The 20,478-nt window shown below is 41.0% G+C and overlaps 1 protein-coding gene across 5 annotated transcripts in view; it reads left to right on the top strand.

The window, feature by feature from the left end:
* Positions 1–20,478, top strand: part of TACC2 (transforming acidic coiled-coil containing protein 2) — a 115,004-nt gene that overhangs the window by 35,866 nt on the left and 58,660 nt on the right. For all 5 annotated transcript variants that reach the window (XM_075216290.1, XM_075216291.1, XM_075216288.1 and 2 more), the window contains exons 4-6: positions 4,136–4,278; positions 6,415–6,543; positions 8,222–14,455. In XM_075216290.1, the coding sequence (XP_075072391.1) occupies positions 4,136–4,278; positions 6,415–6,543; positions 8,222–14,455 (6,506 nt within the window). The remainder of the gene's footprint in view (positions 1–4,135; positions 4,279–6,414; positions 6,544–8,221; positions 14,456–20,478) is intronic.

Below are 20,478 nucleotides of genomic sequence, written 5' to 3'. Positions count from 1 at the left end.
AACATAGATCAGATGTGGTCCCGTATATTGTTTTCAACCTAGTCAGAACAAGATACCACCGAAAAAATAGATTTTGTAAGCGTTTCCTTTCACGAGATAGGAGATAGAGGTTCTCAAGACCTGTTCTCTGATTACTGACCAGGTGCCCTCATCTGGTGGCCTGCCCAAGTCGGCCTCCCACTTAAGTTCGTGGGCTGGGCAGTTGGTCTGTTGACTGTAGAATTTTAATACCTAACCCTTCTGAAGATATATTTTCATTAATATTGGTTCAGTCCAAGAGTTTTAAGGTGGAAGCCATAATGCCACATTAAATTGCAAGGTTCAGTTATATTAAAATAAATGTGACACCACATATTAAAAATCAAATTTTTATTATAATTTATCTTCCCCCTCACACAACTCCAAGTAGTTGTGAACAATACACTTTGTTTCTACTGTTGTCTAAAAGGAATCCATGTTTATGGACAAGTGCTTGTGAGTAGGTATGAGCAGCTAATGGTCACACAAGAAGAGTATTGTTTTGGAGCTGAGAAGTGTATTAATTCCTATGTGTTCTTAATGCACAGGACATGAAAGTGTATTTCGGTGTTGGAGAGCAGCACTTGAGCCCACAATGTAATAGGCTTTAGTGCTACCAGAGAAAGGATTAGCATAGTGTGAGACATGCTGAGGTCTGTGAGCTGACTCACAGCTGTTCACTCAGCCTGAGCCGTTACCAACAGATTTTGCTTGATTTTATTTTCAGTGTAGCATTCCTTTTAATACATTTTTAACCATGGCTGCAAGCCTAATCAGTAATATATAGTATTGCATACTAAGCTGACTCGTTTTAAGCTTTACAATGGCAGTGGTGGCTTAGTGGTTAGCACTTCTGCCTCATAGCACTGCGGCCATGAGTTCGATTCCCGACCATGGCCTTATCTGTGTGGCGTTTGTATGTTCTCCCCGTGTTTGCGTGGGTTTCCACACATTCAAAAACATACTACTAGGTTAATTGGCTGTTATTAAATTGACCTTAATCTCTCTCGTTCTATGTGTATGTTAGGGAATTTAGACTGTAAGCTCCAATGCGGCAGGGACTGATGTGAGTGAGTTCTCTGTACAGCGCTGCGGAATTTGTGGCGCTATATAAATAGATGATGTGATGAATGTTAGATTCTCTCTTTCTCATTTTCCTGCCCCCCACACACTTATTATTAATTCAGCAGGTTGGAAATAATATGAATTTTGGAAGCAATTATCATCATCATCTTCATCATCATTTATTTATATAGCGCCATATAGCATAAAGTTGTACTCATTTTAGTTAACTCAGGGCTTGTACATACTGTTGTCTACCACACATTTTGCATCGGTTATAAACACTCCTCTCGTCTTCATTATTTAGAATGGTTTGCATGGTTTATGAATCTTGGGGAGGTGATAAATTTTGGTTAGATTTAAAAAAAAATTGTGGTCATCTACCAATCTACATTACATGGACTCAACAATTTGTAGGTTTCTTTCAAATAATTGTCAGTTCTCGCCAAATGTACAGATATATTTTACATCTCTGCTTTCCAAATGTCTGTCTGTCAGTGATTGATTGATCTAATTATATCTATATATATATCTATATATATATATATATATATGTATATATTAACATATAGATAGACATATGTATTGTTAGCCTTTTTTAATATGAAGAATAAAGCAAATACTTAACATGTGTCCTGGACATAAAAGGTTAAGAAAGGATTCTATGGGATAATATCCTCTTTACCATGGAAATAACAATACTGCATATTTAGACACGGGCAGAAGATAGTGAAGTGTCAGCATCTGGTTATGGAGTGTTACATAGAGATGCCTTCTGGGATGTACGAGCGTGGGAAGGACAAACAATCCCACAATACTCCTTTATATCTAGGACCCACGCCACACACTGAGAGCTCTGACTTGTGGCTGTGTTGGTTGTATTCAGCACTGCGTTATAAATCACATACCGCACTCCAGCAACTCTTCTACTGACTGTCGCCTTATTTGGATTCCTATTTCATTAGTTTAGACAAAAAAACTCACATAGATCCCAGTGTTCTTCACTGCTATGATATTCTGTTATTCATCTAAACAGCCAGTCTGATTCGGACCTATCTAATAGTGTGGATTATAACGGTTTGTACAAGTAATGCTTCTGTTTAGAGAAAACATTGCAGACACTGCTGCGATGAAACCTATGAATGCTTTAAAGAGACATTATGAATTGAAGATTCATATTAAATAATTATCGCTGAAAGGCTGATGGATGTCCTTCTTTATACCATGCTGGGCTCTCTCTCACTAAGTAAAGTGTATTTTCAGAGCACTTCATCAAGTAGTGCATTATATATGTTCACTTGGGGCAGATGTATTAATATTTGACATAGTGTATTGTCTCTCACAATCATAGCTGAATAGGCATCGATGCGGTATCCACCTGCTTGTATGTGTTTATAGCATGAACCTAACTAAAGTGCTGCTTGTGAATTGGATAATTTTCTTCATTTAGCTTCCACAGCTGGGTAATAAAAAGTAACTGCATGTCTGTCTTATGGCTCTGTACATCTTGGACAGACATGTTCTAGGTATGTAATATGTCAGAGTCAGCCTTATATAAGCTAGTAAAAAACAGTTTACGTCAGTCAGTGACGTCACACTGGTTTTTGAGAGTTGCGCCCTATTGTCTTGCAACGGGACTCTTCCAGAAGTTGCGTCCTGTTGCTAGGCTCCCACAGTGAGGAGAGAAAGTGGGGACAGTGCCTGACAACAAGCCAAATTGGTACATTTTCATTAAGACACAAATAAATTTGAGACTAATGATGGTTAGTAGGTAAGGAAGTAGGATTTAGTTAATAAAACGAGGTAACAATATTATGTGGAAATAAGTAATCACTCTAGAGGTAATTAATTATAATGATGTATAATAATGATGTATTATTCACACTCTCTCAGTAATATAGATATCACTGTCACAAACAGACTTGCTCTGAAGGTCTTGCCTGCCGGTATTAGTGCTGCTAAGCTTGGAGGCGCGGAGTCTAAACATGCCTCAGGTCTTCACCAGTGACCCCTAGGGGGTTTGCTGCAGAAACGTGCAGGTCGTGGACTTCCCAGACAGCTATCAGCGAGGTGTAGGTGAACTAGAGTAGTCGTGAAGTCCAGAGGTCAAACCGTGCGGGCTATACAAGGTACCAAAGGAAAGAGAGTCCAAAGGGAGATTCAAAGAGTAGTTAGGCAGAACCGGGTCAGAATCCAAGAAGTCAAGTATGCACAGGAAACAAACAAAGTGCTGGAGACTAGAGACCTTGATACTCTGGCACCCTAGTGCAGCTGACCACCGACAGGAAGCGCTGATGGTGTCATCGGAGATGCGATGTTCAGGTGCATGCGCCTGAACCTCTGGCCGAGAACCGGAAGTAGCGTCCCGTGCCAAGCAAACCTGGAGGGCAAATAAGGTGACTGTCCCCGGCACCTGGCGTGTGTGCGGGAACAGCGCCTGACAATCACTAACTAAACACTCCAGCGCCCCCCCCACCTGCACAGAGTTGGCACATGCACTATGAAGCCGCTCTCAAATACCCCTGCGCTTTGTCCTATACCTGCTCTGTTCAGGGTGGATTCTCGGAATCTAAGGGGGCATGCTGCCCGCTTCGGAAATTATATTATTGTGGTGCAAGCAGGCTGATGGGTCATCCTGGTAAGCCTGAACGTTTATATGACAATGTCACCTATGTTATTGTAGGTAATACAGGTTCAACTACACATCTTTGGGCTGTTCCAATTACCTATTTATTTCCTAGGTATTTTTTTCATCATTCATTTTTAATTTGCTATTTGGTAAAGCAAAGGAGGGGGGACAACCCTCTGTGCAAGGAAAGTAGGCAGCAGCCCACTGTGGTTTCTCATATTCTCTGAGCACTGATCCAAACTGTAGGACTATTTTCATAATGTTGACAATGTGCTCCGTGCCTGAGTAATGTCAATAGAACCTAGTGAGCTAATAGGCTGAATTCTCTTGAATATTGGTACAGCATGGCTTCCTCCTTTATGAGTAGGTGACAAGTGCAGTTTGAACAATTGGACATTTTGTAATGTGTTGATTGTTATTTTGCAGGAATTCTTTCCATCTGTAGAAACCATTCCCGTGCTTTATCCTCAGAGGGATCTTAGCAGCCAACTAGGAGGACAGCACCAGGGAGATGAAACTTTTCCATCATTGTTCTCTGAGAACTTGAGATTGTCAGCAGCAAATCCCGGGTAAGTATTGGAAGAATGCTTTCATATTAGGCTCCACTTTTACTTTGTGCCTCCAGAGAGTGCTGTTAGTATTGTTATATAAGATAGCTGCTGAATGCATTTTGAGAACAGGAAAATGATTTACTGGGATGTGTTATGTATTTCTATATTTTAGTGAGCATGCCATAGGCTTCTAATTACAGTTTTGCTTGACCGTTTGTAACACACTGTCGAGTTGGATCTCATAAAAAGCAGAAATAAACCCCAGTTAAAATTGAACATGACAGTTACAGTGACTGTGACAACAACAGACTATAGTTACATAGGGGAAAGAACAAGGGTACCCCAACAACACAGAGTAGTGATATGAGGCTGTTATCAAACTGTTGCAGGAAGATTGTGGAGGTTGAAGCACCTATGTATAAAACGAAGTTCATGAATCATCATTAGCTATTTATATAGCACCACTGATTCCGCAGTGCTGTACAGAGAACTTACTCACATCAGTCCCTGCCCCATTGGGGCTTACAATCTAAATTCCCTAACACACACACACACACAGACACACAGACTGAGAGAGACTAAGGTCAATTTAATAGCAGCCAATTGATCGACTGTAATGTTTTTGGAGTGTGGGAGAAAACCGGAGCACCCGGAGGAAACCCACGCAAACACGGGGAGAACATACAAACTCCACACAGATAAGGCCATGGGAGGTAATCAATCTCAAGACCCCAGTGCTGTGAGGCAGAAGTGCTAACCACTAAGCCACCATGAATCCAAACTGTTCTAGTAAACACATTTTTGCTATTTGCTATTATTTTTTACATTTGAATTGCTGCAGACATCTTAAATAGGCATTGCTCTGTTAATGCAATCTTATTTGAAATAGTACACACAGTTATTTGCCTATCACCTCTGCTAATAAAAATAAGGGTTCTCCTTATCACACAGATATTTTATACCATCTCAAAGCCAAGCAATCATTTATAGAGCCACTAACTGAGACATTAGATGTTCTACGAACCATTGACAGTACCTGGATTAACCTGGATTCTGGGTTCACTATTCCTTTGAATTTTTTTTATGATATTATATGTTATATCAGCAAAGAATGTAGCGTAGAAGCTGCCCCTTAAGCTGAGACAATAATATTTTCGAGCTAGACGTTTGTAGTAAATGTGTTACTTGATTGTACTGAAGCTACAGACAATTAAAGCATCACTGCATCCACTACGCCCTTTCCCCTAGCATAAAAAATGAAAGCTCCCTGCTCCTGCACCTGTGCCTGGCAGCTGACATCAGGCAACAGTAGTGGTAACACTACTTATCTATGTGATCGGATAAACTCCTTTAAAGCTATGGGTGTTGTCGTTTGCTCCCTATTGGCAGCACTGTTATGTCAGCGGGAGGGTACTAAAATAAAACTGTATACAAAAATCTCTATCATCCTATCTGGGGGACACTTCTACCATGGGGTTGTGGAGGGGAGCTTGGGGAGTTGGCACTTAGCTAGTTAACTTTGTTAAATGTATGCTGACTGACCCCTCCCCTCTACCAACCCCTGTAGCCTCAGTTTTAAACTAAGTGCCCAAGGAGTTGGGCTTATCTTTAGAAGCTAGTAGTGTTTTTACTTTTATTTTATCTTTATTTTTCTTTTTAGAGATAGCTTTTAGAGCTGTTTTATGTTTTTCACGAGAAAAATATGTGTAATGTATATTGCAGTTAGGTCTATGGAGGTATGCTATGGGGGCTGAGAGCCACAAATATACTATAGAAGACCAACTGAAGCCATTCTAACATCGCCAGTATTTAGACACGTTGCACAAAATCATTTTGCATACAGCAGACACTTGCTGTTTTCTGCAGTGTAACATTTAACCGACGTTTATAATTGTCCTGGAATAACATAGAAGCAATTGGATCTGTCACTGTAAACCACTCATTTTTTCCATGCAAGTTTCTGTGCTTACAAGCTGAAGGCTGCAGGGGTCATGGCTATCTTTAGTTTGGCATTTGATGAGGATATGGAAAGTCTCTGGGGACAATACTTCGTATCTTGTTTAACTTGGAAAAATATAGTACACTTGTTTTTTCAGCATGAACACCTATTTCCCTCTGATTTCCCTCTGTCCAATGATCCATTCTCTTTCCCAGGAGCATCCCATCGCAGCCTAGTGCTTGGGAAGAAGGACAGCTGCGTCCTGCCCTTCCGCAGACTGGTCTTTATATAGAGGGCCTGGAATATAAGGAATCTGGGAGCAGCACACAGCCTGGCACCATCAGGTATCATTCCTATATGCATGGCTTGTAGCACAACTCTGGGGGAGACTTGTGTTTCTCATATCTGACAGCTGTGAGCTTAGAGTGAACTATTTACGGTGAAAATGCTTTTTATTATTCATTAGCCCAAACCTGAGTATATGGTCTGAGCTTGTCCTATTGCCTGACTTTGCTTCCAGCTGTTAAATATTCTGCTTGAAAGCCAAGCACGAGTCGTGTGCAAACTTGTTAAATCCTTTGTAGTCTGCATCTAGGATTAGTATTAACGCTCAACAAGAAACATATTTCATATAACACAGACATGCAAAATGATCTATTGTGTAAACAGAGCTATGCCAAATATTATAATATTAGCAATAATAGTCATGGCACATACTTCACATCACTGTACTATGTGTTTACTTATATCATAATGTGTATTATTATAGTTGTACAATTCTGCCCAAAAACGTAACAAACACAAACAGGTCGAAAAAAAGCAGGACAGAGGAACTTGCACTAGGAGCTGACAATCTAGTGCTTTTAATCCTGTGATGATGTTACACCCCATATTAAAATACATGTTACACCCCACGTTATTGTATGTGAATATATAAGATATTTTTTTTTTTGCACGCAGTGGTGTTTGAACCTGTTCATTTAGATCTAGGGGCGGCGGAAGTGATATTAAGCCTATCAATTCACAAAGAACTAGTGACAACAAATGTCTCATTCCTCAGTGATATCTCTAGTTACTAGTGAACTGATATTCTGCATTTCCATGAATATTGATTTGTACCACAAGACGATTGCCTCCACTGTGTCCAGGCGATCGGAACATTGTAAAAAATAAATAGATCTAACTGCCACTACATTAAGTAGGGGTAATTATATACATTGCACACTGGAACCGGTTTACAGGGAAGTAGCGGCAACTCTTCTAGTTGGAGAGTTCCTTTTTGAGTTTGGAGCCTTCTACACATTCTTTGCATGCTGGATGATGCTGAGCAAAGTGTGGCAGGCTTGCGTTGTTCTTGGAAATGTCTTTTCTGCTGTTGTATTTGCCTTTATTCCATCTGTTTGGCTTGAGTCCAGTGGTATTTTCCTAGCGACGAACTTCCTCTATCGGGGCATGCGGGTCTCATTAATGTTATTGTTAGCTAGCTATCATTGCACACATAGGCAAATACAATTTTAATGCACTCCTTAATCTCTATGTAGCACAAGGAATTTTTGATCTGCACATTAGAGGACAATTTACTTTTTTGTTTGCGTTTTGCATTGTGATGTTTATTAGCTTTTTCTTTAGTTATTTTGTACAACTAATTTTGGGACATTTATGAAAGTGAGGCACATGTAACTGGAATAAGGAGGATATGTATATCTAGAATATCGTCACGCTTGTCTAGCTCACTTTAGAAAATGAAAGAAATGTCTGATTGGTTGCTACTGGTTACAACACCTTTTCTGCATGTTACCTCTGCACCAGTTTTCATAAATGTCCCATTTTTTCTCAAGCATGTGGTGCATGATCTTGGTGCATGATCTTGTGGTGTTCCGAGCTTCTATTGTCCATGGGTTCTGCTTGTTGTGGTCGGTTTTGGATCTTTCTTTGCATCCTTGCTATTACACTGTATTGCTCGTCCAAAATTTTATTTGTGGAAGACTGAATGATTTGAACCATTTACCTTATTAACTGCAGTGTCCTCTCCAGTGAAGAGTCCAGAGAAGATGAATTTGAAGCATCACAAGATATAGGACTTGTTGGGATACTTAGAGAATGGGGTCAGCAAGTGTTGCCAGAAAAAATTCCTAGGAAGTCAGATGAGGAACTTAAGGACTCGGTGTGGATGCCGTGGACTAAGTCATCCTCTGAAGAAAATGTTTCAGTCATTAGCAATGCTTTTAATTTGCAAGCCCAAGGAAAGTCAACAGCATGTACAGAATTATTGGACAATCCAGATATAGATCCAGACAGTGTTGTGTTCTCAATGACTCAGTTTAACAACAATGATACTTTAAACAAGGATAACTGGAATTTTTGGGACCCAAGTATTCAACCTCTGACTGCCACACCCCAGCTAATTCCAGCACCCTTACAAGTCCTCTCAAGGAATGCAGCAGCATCACAGCCAGATACAATGCTGAGAAAACCAGACGACACCTGTAACCAAACTACCGGAGATTCCAGGGATAGTATTACTGGTGAAGGAGAAGACGGATTGTGGAACAATAACCCTTTGACTACAGATGGTGGGAGCAGCCAGTTACGGAGTCAGGGCAATTTAATCTTGCCTACTAGAACAGATGGAAGCTCAGACAGGAATGAAAATAAACTCTCCACTCCACATAGACATGTACCAGAAACCCTTCTACACAGCAGAGAAACCCCTGCTGTTCAGAGCTTTGAGCCCAATCCGGTGGTGTCAGAGCTCAGTGTCCTTTCTGATAATCTTGTTACATCATTGCTTAATCAACACTCTGCTCAGCCGTCTGCAGAGGAGGAAAGTATTCTGACACAGACGGGTGAGATAACAGCATGTCACAGTTCTGCTGCCGTGCCATCAGAGACTTCAGATGATAATATGAACCTTAACGTTAATTTGAAAGAAGTGACTTCAATAGAAAACATTCAACCTCAGAGCACAATCCAGGAAACCAGCAGTGACTATGGTGTGCTGAAGAAGTTCAGGACAGATGGTGGAGATTTTAGCAATAAAGATGTAGTAAACCACGAGCCTACAATAGAGGCCTTAAAAGACGTTTCTGAAAATCTAATTCCTTCCGATCTGCTGAACAAAAAAAGTTTCCACAGTCAAAGAACACATGAGAGTGGAAAAGTGCTATGTACACCTAATGACATCACTGACATTGGTGGAGACACAAGCCTAGGTATTGGTTTTGTCCCATACATTTACGCAGACAACAGTGTACAGAATAACGTGGTCAATGATCGCAGTGACTTTAAAGAAAACCAAGACCGTATTGAAACTCCCACTGGATCCAAGACAGCTCTTTCAGAAAACTCACCACACAATTTGCAGATTCTTTCTTCTGGTGATCAGCAGGAAGTAATCAATAAAAATGATGATATCATGCAAACAGTTAGGGACAATAAAACTGAAACTTGTGTGAACAATTTATTTTTGGAAGATGTGACAAATGTTTGCATTGAGACAATGGGACTAAACCTGACATATAATGATGATATTGCAAAAAGATCACCCATGTGTAGCCATGAGAAGGCATGCACTTCTCCATCCATTAGTGAGATCAAAGAAGCTCCCAAAAGTCAAAATGTGCTTCAGTATAATAATAGGAGTGAGCAGACTCCCCTGTGTATAAATCTCCCTCAGCAACCTAACAGAATGGACTTGGTAGCAGAAGAGAAGAGTAATGTTAAAGAGTATGTTGCTAATGATATACAGAGAACCGATCATGGGAAACTTGCATGTGACAATGTAGGATCAGCCACCCATCAGAAAAAAGCTGCAGAGACTGATATAAAAAACACTTATTTATCTATTTCTGCGTGTCCCACTAATTTGGGACACTCCCCAGCCACACACACTTCACTGGATAAGCCAGTTCAGTCATTAAGTGCAGTATTTTTAAGAGAAGAGGTCCATCGTCTACCTCCACAGACAGAGCCTTATTTGCCTCTCCTTGGACTGGAGTCTGCTATGGACCGCGAGCATTTAGCAAGTCTAAAGGAAGAAAAGACAAGTTTTCTGCTTGAAAAGACTGAGAAATTTCCAGCCCAAACCAAGATGAAAATCAGCCAAATCCAGAGTGGAACTGACATGTGTTTAAACGCTTCACATCAGAGACAAAGTAGTGACATTAATTCTAGTCTGGAATTATCCGTCCTGTCTGATGTGGAGAGGCTGAACCTCAAGACAAATTGTAGCGTGGGAGAGTCGTCCAAGGTTCAGCTCATGCAGGATGCCTCTGTCGTAACTCCAGAACACTTAAAGGTAATAAATGTCAGCAGAAACCTGGAAGGCAGGTCTACAAAGGAGGAAGAGGTTTCCTTGATCACATTGAATCAGAAAGAGAAAGCGTCCTCAGAGGACACACCCCACCTAACCTCTGACAAATTTCTCTGTCCTGGCGCAGTCCTGGAGAATAAACTTATTACTTCCAACCTGCAGGAGCATCCTATAGCGTGCACATCAGACTCTTCAATCATAGGCTTTAAAATGGACAAGCCTGTGTCTAAAACTTGCAATGAAACAGACAAAAAATTGTGTTTTAATGGAATAGAAGTTACTGGTGCTTCAGGATTACAGAAAGAAACAACTGTGCCTTGCAGTGAGCCAGATGTAAGTGGCTTTATTCCAGTTGAGAAACAGTCACTGAAGTTGGTGAAAGAAAACCAAAGTAGTAAATATTTTGGAATGTCTCCAAATGCAAATGATACTGCCAGTATGGGGATCCAACCTCAACTTAAAGCAACTGAAGATACATGCAGCCAGCTTCATATGCAAGCAGATATATGCACCCTGCCTCAAGTACCAGCAGATACAGGCATCCAGCTTCAAGTTCCAGCAGATACAGTTATCCAGCTTCAAGTACCAGCAGATACAGGCACCCTGCCTCAAGTACAAGCTGATACAGGCTCCTTGGATCAAGTACCAGCATATACAGACACCCTGCCTCAAGTACCAGCAGATACAGGCTCCTTGGATCAAGTACCAGCAGATACAGGCTCCTTGGATCAAGTACCAGCATATACAGACACCCTGCCTCAAGTACCAGCAGATACAGGCACCCTGCCTCAAGTAAAAGCAGATACAGGCACCCTGCCTCAAGTACTAGTAGATACAGGCACCCTGCCTCAAGTAACAGCAGATACAGGCACCCTGCCTCAAGTAACAGCAGATACAGGCACCCTGCCTCAGGTACCAGCAGATAGAGGCACGCTGCCTCAAGTACCAGCAGATACAGGCATCAAGCTTCAAGTTCCAGCAGATACATGTACCCTGCCTCAAGTACAAGCAGATACGGGCACCCTGCCTCAAGTACCAGCAGATACAGGCATCCAGCTTCAAGTACCAGCAGATACAGGCACTCTGCCTCAAGTACCAGCAGATACAGGCATCCAGCTTCAAGTACCAGCAGATACAGGCACCCTGCCTCAAGTACCAGCAGATACAGGCACCCTGCCTCAAGTACCAGCAGATACAGGCACCCTGCCTCAGGTACCAGCAGATACAGACACCCAGCTTCAAGTACAAGCAGATACAGGCACTCTGCCTCAAGTACAAGCAGATACAGTCACCCTTCTTCAAATACAAGCAGATATATGCACCATGCCTCATGTACCAGCAGATACAGACACCCTGCCTCAAGTACCAGCAGATACAGACACCCTGCCTCAAGTATCAGCAGATACAGGCACCCTGCCTCAGGTACCAGCAGATACAGGCACCCTGCCTCAAGTATCAGCAGATACAGGCACCCTGCCTCAGGTATCAGCAGATACAGGCTCCCTGCCTCATGTACCAGCAGATACAGGCACCCTGCCTGAGGTACCAGCAGACACATGCACCCTGCCTCAGGTACCAGCAGATACAGACACCCAGCTTCAAATATCAGCTGATACATGCAGCACAGTGGAAGTTTCTCATAAAGATAGCACCACAAAGACACCTAACAATGATAAAATCCATGTGGGCAATACAAGTAAATTAGCAGCAACGTCTCCATGTCAGGGAGAGAATGGAACTGATATTGTTTGTTTAAGTTTAGAATCTGAATTACTGCAAATTCCCATATTGACAGCATCAGACAAGAACCTACAATTGTCTCTTCCTTGTGGTTATAGTGGAAAAAATGAGAGTCCAGTCATTTGTCCAGAGGGTGAGACAAGGGTATGTACTGACCTTCAAATTATGTCTGGACAATCGGACATTAAAGAGAGCCTTTGCAGTAATGATTTACCTGTAGAGGCTCTTGGAAAAACACACGAAGATTTACTGCAGGTGTCGCCTATATCTAGTATTGGTGAGTCAATACACAATAATTGTAATATTCAACATGTACAACCTCTTGATGACATTCAGAGATGTTATACTGAAGGTATGGGGCAGGTTGGACATGGGGATCAGTCCAGAGGAATACAACATGATGAACATGTGAGTACCTGCTCCTTCATGACTCCTTTAGTAGAGGAACTGCAGCCTCCAGAGTCATCTGATGTTTCTGGTATAGTGGTGGGACAGCAGTACTCCAAATCCGACTTTGTGCCCAGAATTGGAACAAAAGAACAAGCCCAGCCTATTAAGATGGAAACATATGAGCAAATGGGGAGCACTGAAAACATTGCTGAATATTCTGCAGATAATCTGGATATGTCCTTGCAAAGTGCATCAGTGTCTGGTGTCCAGAAAGATACCGTACATAGTTCTCAGATGGATAGTAATCTTGCGATATCACAGATTAATAGCCATCATTTAGAAACAGAGCCTTTTAACTCAAGGAGCAAGTTCTCAGATCGTACCCATCCACAGTGTGTTAATGTTGAAAAATCAGAGGGAGCATTTGATTTTCTACATCATAATATACACAAGGAAATACCCCCTCAAGAGAAACATCCTGAGATGGCTTGTGAAGGAATGCTTGGCGTTCATCCTAAAGGGACAGAAGTAATGAACCACAATTCCCAGGAGCACATCCATATACACACAGATGACGTTATCGGGACCCTAACAGGCAGGGAATATGTAAAAGAATTGAGCATTTTAGCAGATACCATATCTATTACCGACAGCGATCCATCTTCTCAAGTAATATATATTACCGACAGCGATTCATCTTCCCAAGTAAAAAATATATTAAATACAGCATCTGAGAGCCAAGTTGTCAGCATGCAAGACCCAGCATGTATGCACCAAGCCACCTCCAATGAGGAGTTTAAATTATCCTTAGAGGGACAAAACCAACCAGACTTAGAAGTGAAAACTGTTATTCCTCAACTAGTAAAATCTTGTAAAGAAGCAGAGACATCCAATGTAACTGCTGCTGTCAGCAATGAAGCTAAAGTGACAACTGGATCTCTCGATCTTCTTCCCAAGGAGAAAGATGAAAACTTTGAAGATACAACATTAAAGCCACAAATCAACAGCAAAGAACTTATTTCTGATCATCAAAATCTTTCACTGGAAGAAAAAGAAATGATAGCTTCTGAAACAGTAGAAGAGAGGTCCAACCTGACTGTCAAAGGAATTAGTGATGTCCCTGAAATTAAAGAGACAACAATAATACACGATCAGTTACATCCAACCCATAAAAAGATGGATATTCTATCTGAGATGTTATCTTCCACTGTTAAAGAAACAGAAATTCTATGTGATGAACCACATTTTACTGCAAAAGAGACAAATCATTCGTCTCAGGCCATAAGCCCTCCCACTGATGACTTTGCAACTTTGGCTCAGGCTGTAACTCCTGTAGAGATAAATGTTACACAAGAGACCATTCATGTACCAGTGGTTGATGAACAATGTGGTCCTTCGTCTGCAGGAGCAGAACTTTTACAGGAAGAGACTCAAATTCAGTGTATGGAACTGTCCACAAGCATCAAACAAGGAAACTCTCTCTCTGGGCAATTAGGAAACCACCATACTGCAGACAATGAACCTTTGGCATCCTCTCCAGCTCCTGACTCAGAAGTATCAAGTTGTGAACATGGTTCCTTCAGACCTACTAATGACAAATTGGTTTCTCTTCCAAATGAGCCAGCATCTTGCCCTATGGTCATCAGAAGCCCAACTTTTCCAACATCAGACGCCTATAGTTTTACCCAGAAGCTACGCAGTGTCCTTCACTCTGATCGGCCATTTACCAAGAAGACTGTGACCCCTACGTCTCCTGAGCCGCTGGTACTCCCCTCAAGTCCCAGGCTGTTTGCAAAAGGAGCAATCAATGAAAGGTACTGTGGTAATTGTATCTGTTAAAGGAGTGTGTTGGAAATTGTAGTTCTCAGGTTGTTTAGGAATTCTCAGTCAAAAAGAGGACAGTTAGTGTCTATGTGGTTATGGATGTTTTACAACAGCTGACAAATAGTCTTTGCTATCCTTTGTTTCATGTACTCGTGGCAGTAATTATGTAAAGTACACTTTTACTTGTTTTTCCCCTGAAAGGATGTGTTGTGTTTATGTAGCTTGATTGGATTGTGTATTGTTTGTGGGGACATCCTTTATTGTTTCTTTAAAGTAGTTTTGATGTTGGAATTGATTTTTGAGAAATCTGGAGTGAATTTAACAAAATATATAGTGCTGCTAAACCACCTACATCCATGTTAGGGCGCAGCTTGGGGAAACACATTGGGTATTCACTACACAATACATTATATCATTTTAATTAGTTTCCCAGACTGATTTTACAGAACCTCTTCATGTGCAGATAGTCAGCTAAAGTTGCCACTACATCTGTTCTTTTTAATAACCTTGGGCCTGATTCATTAAGGATCTTAACTTAAGAAAATTCTTATTTCAGTCTCCTGGACAAAACCATGTTTCAATGCAAGGGATGCAAATTAGTATTCTGCTTTGCACATAAGTTAAATATTGACTGTTTTTTCATGTAGCACACAAATACTTGATAGCTTATTTGTACACTGAAATTTTAAAGTTGATATTTGTGTGCTACATGAAAAAACAGTAAGTATTTAACTTATGTACAAAACAGAATACTAATTTGCACCCCTTGCATTGTAACATGGTTTTGTCCAGGAGACTGAAATAAGAAGTTTCTTAAGTTGAGATCCTTAAGGAATCGGGCCCCTTGTGTTTTACATTTTTGAGGCAAACAACCTAGTCACAATACAAATAAGCTATTTTTGTTTGACAAGGCAACCACAGTACATGCACATGTAGGTTTCCTAAGTTTACATTTGTTAAAAGAATAAAATTGTTATATTACTTCTATAGCATAGGTATCATATATGTCGTTGATGCAATTCCAAACAAGGGGCCTGATTCATTAAGGAAAGTTAAGTAAAAGTAAGTAAGTAAGGCAAAACCATGTTGCATTGGAGGGGGAGGTAAATTTAAAATGTGATGGCAAATTTATATTTGGGGTAGGGCACGTCCTAGATCATCTTTAAATTTCAGTGTACAAATAAGCTATCAAGTATTTGTGTGCTACATGAAAAAACAGACAGTATTTTCCTTATGTGCAAAATAATAAACTAATTTGACCCCTTGCATTGCAACATGGTTTTGTCCAGAAAACTTGAGCAAGAAAACTTGCTCAATTTTTTGCTTAAATTTCCCTAATGAATGAGGCCCAAGGTGATGTATTTTGTGATCAGAGTACATTGTATGCTATGTGTGCTCTGTTGATGGTATGTTATATATTGCTTGCGTCTTATTACTTCATTGATATAGGAAATGCTCTTGTTAAATACAACCCTAAATTGCTATTTTGTGTGGTCAAAATCCACATTTCAGGGGTGTGCATGGCAAAATAAAGAAAAAAATTGTAATTTGTTACTCTACGTATCCTGTAAGGAGTATAGCTATGATACAAGAAGTAGAATGTTAACTAGTGATATACAGGGTGAATTATGAACTGTAAAATACATGGGGTACAGTGCGTTTCATTTACCTGCCTCGCACACAAGGTACATGCCCACATTCCGATATTTGGGACTGTTCCTGTTGTGCCTAAATTTGTGGACTTGTGGGTCTGGCTGGGAATGAGCGTCCTGGAAACAGTAAAAATGTCACTTCAAACCATCGCTTTAGAGCCACCCCTTCATTATTTGTAACCTTATTTCTTCTAATATACTTCAGGAATGAGCCTTATATATCTCATTAAATGCTATAGGTGACAGACGGTACATTGGGACTGTATTTATTATATGTGTCACTATGGTAAATTTAAAAGCTTTTATTAAATTGGTTAAAATGCTCAATTAAGTCCTTTTGCCAAGAGAAAAAGTATCTGCTCCCCCCCATTATAATGGAACCCCCTCCCCAGATTGCACCTTATCAAACCCTCATGCTTATTTAAATGATCTTATCCCACAAAATGAAATCTCATCCTTGCATGTGGGTGCACACCAGGCTTTAGTGGGGATGATGATGATGATACAAGTGCACCTATCCTGATATGAGCAGAGAAACCCTGGATCTCTCCAGCTCTTTTTATCAGAGGATACAAATGTTTGCACCCCCTGCAAACACTGTCATCTGGGTTTGTCTGCTTCCCATAAAAATGGCTGCATTTTTGCTCGTTCATTTATAACCTACATAAAGTGTATGTACTGCAAAGTTGGGTCAAATCGAACTAAAGACTTTGCTGTGTTGTACTAAGCTTGCACATTTGCAACACAAATACTAATTTATTCAGGCATGGAGTAAGAAAGGTTTTGCAATAAAACATTGCCCATGTTGTCACCATACTTTACATATGCCCACTGCAAGTTGTGCCTCTCTGGTTGTATTCTGTATTGCTACCCAGGAATACATCTACCCAGCCAGACAGTGTGGAGACATCCTCATGTCCTGTCATGAGAGTGCAGGAAAGCTAGGATGTGTGTTCTGAGGGTGGAGGTTCAAGCTCTTCTTCAGTGTATCCCATTTATAATGAGAGGGAGTTGTTTTACTGAGCTATTTGCAGCCCTCAGTACGTGAGTTGGATACAAAACTGTAATTCTTGTGCTGCCGTTATTTACATTTGCACATCAAGGAATGGAAAGTGAACGCAGTATGTATTTTTTTTTAATAGCCCGGAATTTGCACGCATGCGTTATTCAAGTACAAGCGGATCTGAAGAAATGTTTCCAGTTGAATATAGGTGTAAGTGCGCTTTGCCTATATGGCACTTGCCGTATGCAGACAGACAGACAGACACAACACCTGTTAAGAATATAATCATTAATAAAAAATACATTGAAATCGTAGGCTTGTTCCGTCCTTGAACAAATAGGCAGTTGGAAGTGTCCATTGCGTTCAAAGATGAATCGCATGCACTTGTGTTCACTGGCGTATAGTCCGTTTCTGGATACGTCACGTAACGGTTCTTAATGAATCAGGCCATATATATTTTAAACACAATACATGATTTCCTAAAGCTCCTTTTGGTTAAACAAACCAGTGTATTTACATGTACTCTTGTACTCAAGGATACTCTTCTGTTGGCAATTCCACTACAGATATATATGCACAATGATATAACCCCTCAGCTTCATCAGAGCGTTTACTGATCAGATTCTTCATTGTTTTGAGCAAACTGTCTCTGTGTTTATGTTGTGTCATTACAAACACATCAGTATGGTAGCACAGTGGTCAGCATTGCTGCCTAACCACGCTAGGCTTATGGGTTTGATCCTGACCAGAGCCCTACCTGTGTAGAGTTTATATGTTCTTACCGTGTTTTTGTGGTATTACGCCCACACTCCAAAGACATACTAGTAGGTTCATTTGGCTACTTAAAAAAATTAACCCTAGTGTGTGTCCATACGTTAGAGAACATAGATTGTAAGCTCCACTAGGGAAGGGACTGATGATTAAATATTGTCTATAAAGCACTATATCATCATCATCATAATCATCATCATCACCACTACTATTTATTTATATAGTACCACAAATAACAATAAAAAAATATATCAGCAGGTATGCATGTCTGTCTGTGGTGCTAGCTAAAGTATCACAGCTTTGGGTTTGCTGGCGATCCCTTCCTTAGTGTAACAGGTAGATTGGTTGTTAGGTAGCACCTACTGTAACAAGAGGTTGCCATGTTTAAAGTCACCCAACACAATTTAAATTCCTTGGCAACTTAACTTTGTTGACAAGCTCTAGTGGCTGTTCTGTATCAGGTTGCACTCAAGAGGTGGAGAATAAGAAAACACTGGGCAACTACCAGAAGACAAGAGCAGGATTATCGCTGTTATTGCAGATCCCTGTTGGAAAATGTTTACTCTGCTGCCAATATTGCAGAGCTGGGTGTTATGAAAGGTGTCACGTTGTGACATTCTTCTCCTTTCTGGAAGAAAAACTGAATATACATGACAAAATATTTTATTAGCAGGTTTGTGATGACTTCATTGTGATGATCTCGGCTTTATATTTGTCTGTCTAACAATAGGGCACATTAGGGATTTATGCAACACCTTTTAGAATTGAAAGGTTTCTTGGCACTGTGTCCTGTGACAGCGATCTACAAATCTGTTCCAATGCCTGTGACACGCAGACTGTCTTTTATATGTAGTCCTAGGGCAGAGTGTGTACAACTCCCCTCCCTCCCTCCCTGCCTCCTTGCTCCATCTTTCCCCCCCCACTGATTGGAAGGTTGTGTATTCCTGCCCTTAGGGGTGGGAATGTTGTAGCAGTGCCCAGGCACGCTTCTCCAGTCTGTGTCACAGATTTCTCTGGCCCCATGTCTGCCTGGGAGCTTTCACTGTGCCCTGCTGTAAGAAGGGGGGAGAGATGCGGAGCCCCTCCCAGACACTGCTTCACTACATTCCCTGGCCTTTTGTTGTGTCTCAACTTTCACTGAGGAGAAGCAAAGTTTCCCCGGCTCCTTCCATTCCGTGGGACTGACAGACGCAGGCATGGTGTATCCGGGGTATTTCCTTAGCTGTCCGCTCTCTGGGAATTAGGATACAACAGACACGCCTTGACTGAGTGAAACCCAAAGCAGCTTTCTGGGGACGGAGTCTGGTGAGTGAGAATATATCAGGGGGCTCAGTGCCAGAAACATCAGTGAATTGTAGAAATAAGACGACCGAGAAACTAATAGAAGAAATCTTTAGCCGTCACATTCTCTACCTGTCAGCCCCTTTCTTGGTAAAGTGGGTATAGATGCTGTAACGAGGTAATCAGGAGTGTCAGTTTTATGGGAGCCATGCAGTGCCCTTTATGATTATAAAGTGAATTGTATGAAGGAGACTGGACTTACTGAAATTCTAGCAGAAAGCACAAAACTTAAAAAGGACTGAGAATGGGCCACACCACATGAGGGTGAATATAGCAAGGAAGCACCGAGTCACTGGATCTTGGGTGTGACATTCTGCAAATATGTAATATGGAATAATCCATGATGTAAGGAATCACTACAGATAGGGAACACGTAGACTATCATTGCTATACTGTAGGCAGTAATGGTATTAATGTTGCAGAAGAGTCCTGAGACACGTTACACTATGATGTGAGACACAGCAGTCAGAGGACAACAAAACAACAGGTTACTAAGTGATAAATCTGGCAGAGGGTGCAGATTTGACACAAATTGTAGGTTTTGAGTTTAGGGACTGTGTTCACCTATTTGCAACGGAGTGGGGTAATGAGACACAGAGCAGTGTGATGTCAGTGTGAGACAACGTGGTGCTAACTTGTACGTTTGTCAGAGAATACTTATTATTTATATATTGTAAGTTGTGTTTCACCTGTTATAACTTGAACACATTATTATACCTCCCACCCCACTTTTTTTTAAAAAAAATTCTACCTCCAGTGTGTGGAATGTGTATAATTCTGTGGAAACATATACACATACACTGTACATATGCACATACATTAAAGATATGCAGTGTGCCTTGAAGCAGTGTAAACTGTAACGTCGATCAGGGAGAAGTCCTTTAGTGTAAGAGGAATACAGGAGTCTGAAAGTTAAACTTCCCTTCGCTCTGTTAGTTTGTATCGTGCAGCATATGATCACAGCTTCCTGCTGCCAGATAAACCAACAATTCCACAGTAGATCCTGAGGTACAGAATGTCCTGACTTGTTTGACAAGTACAATTGTTGTGCTGCTAAGCAACCAAAGTCATTGATGAGGGGATCTGGCTATAGACTGACAGGATGCTGTAAACTCCTGTAGAGTCCTGCTCCTTATATGGGAGCATTTAACTATTCACTTACTTCACTAGTGCCTCTTGTGGGCTTGTCTGCTACCCTGGCAGCACTAGTACAACCTGCAGGAACAATACATTGCATGTTGCCCCA

The sequence above is a fragment of the Mixophyes fleayi genome, chromosome 6 (genome assembly GCF_038048845.1).
Source record: "Mixophyes fleayi isolate aMixFle1 chromosome 6, aMixFle1.hap1, whole genome shotgun sequence".
NCBI lineage: Eukaryota > Metazoa > Chordata > Amphibia > Anura > Limnodynastidae > Mixophyes > Mixophyes fleayi.
The sequence above is the reverse complement of the archived record's forward strand: the minus strand, read 5'-3'. Positions and strand labels throughout refer to the sequence as shown.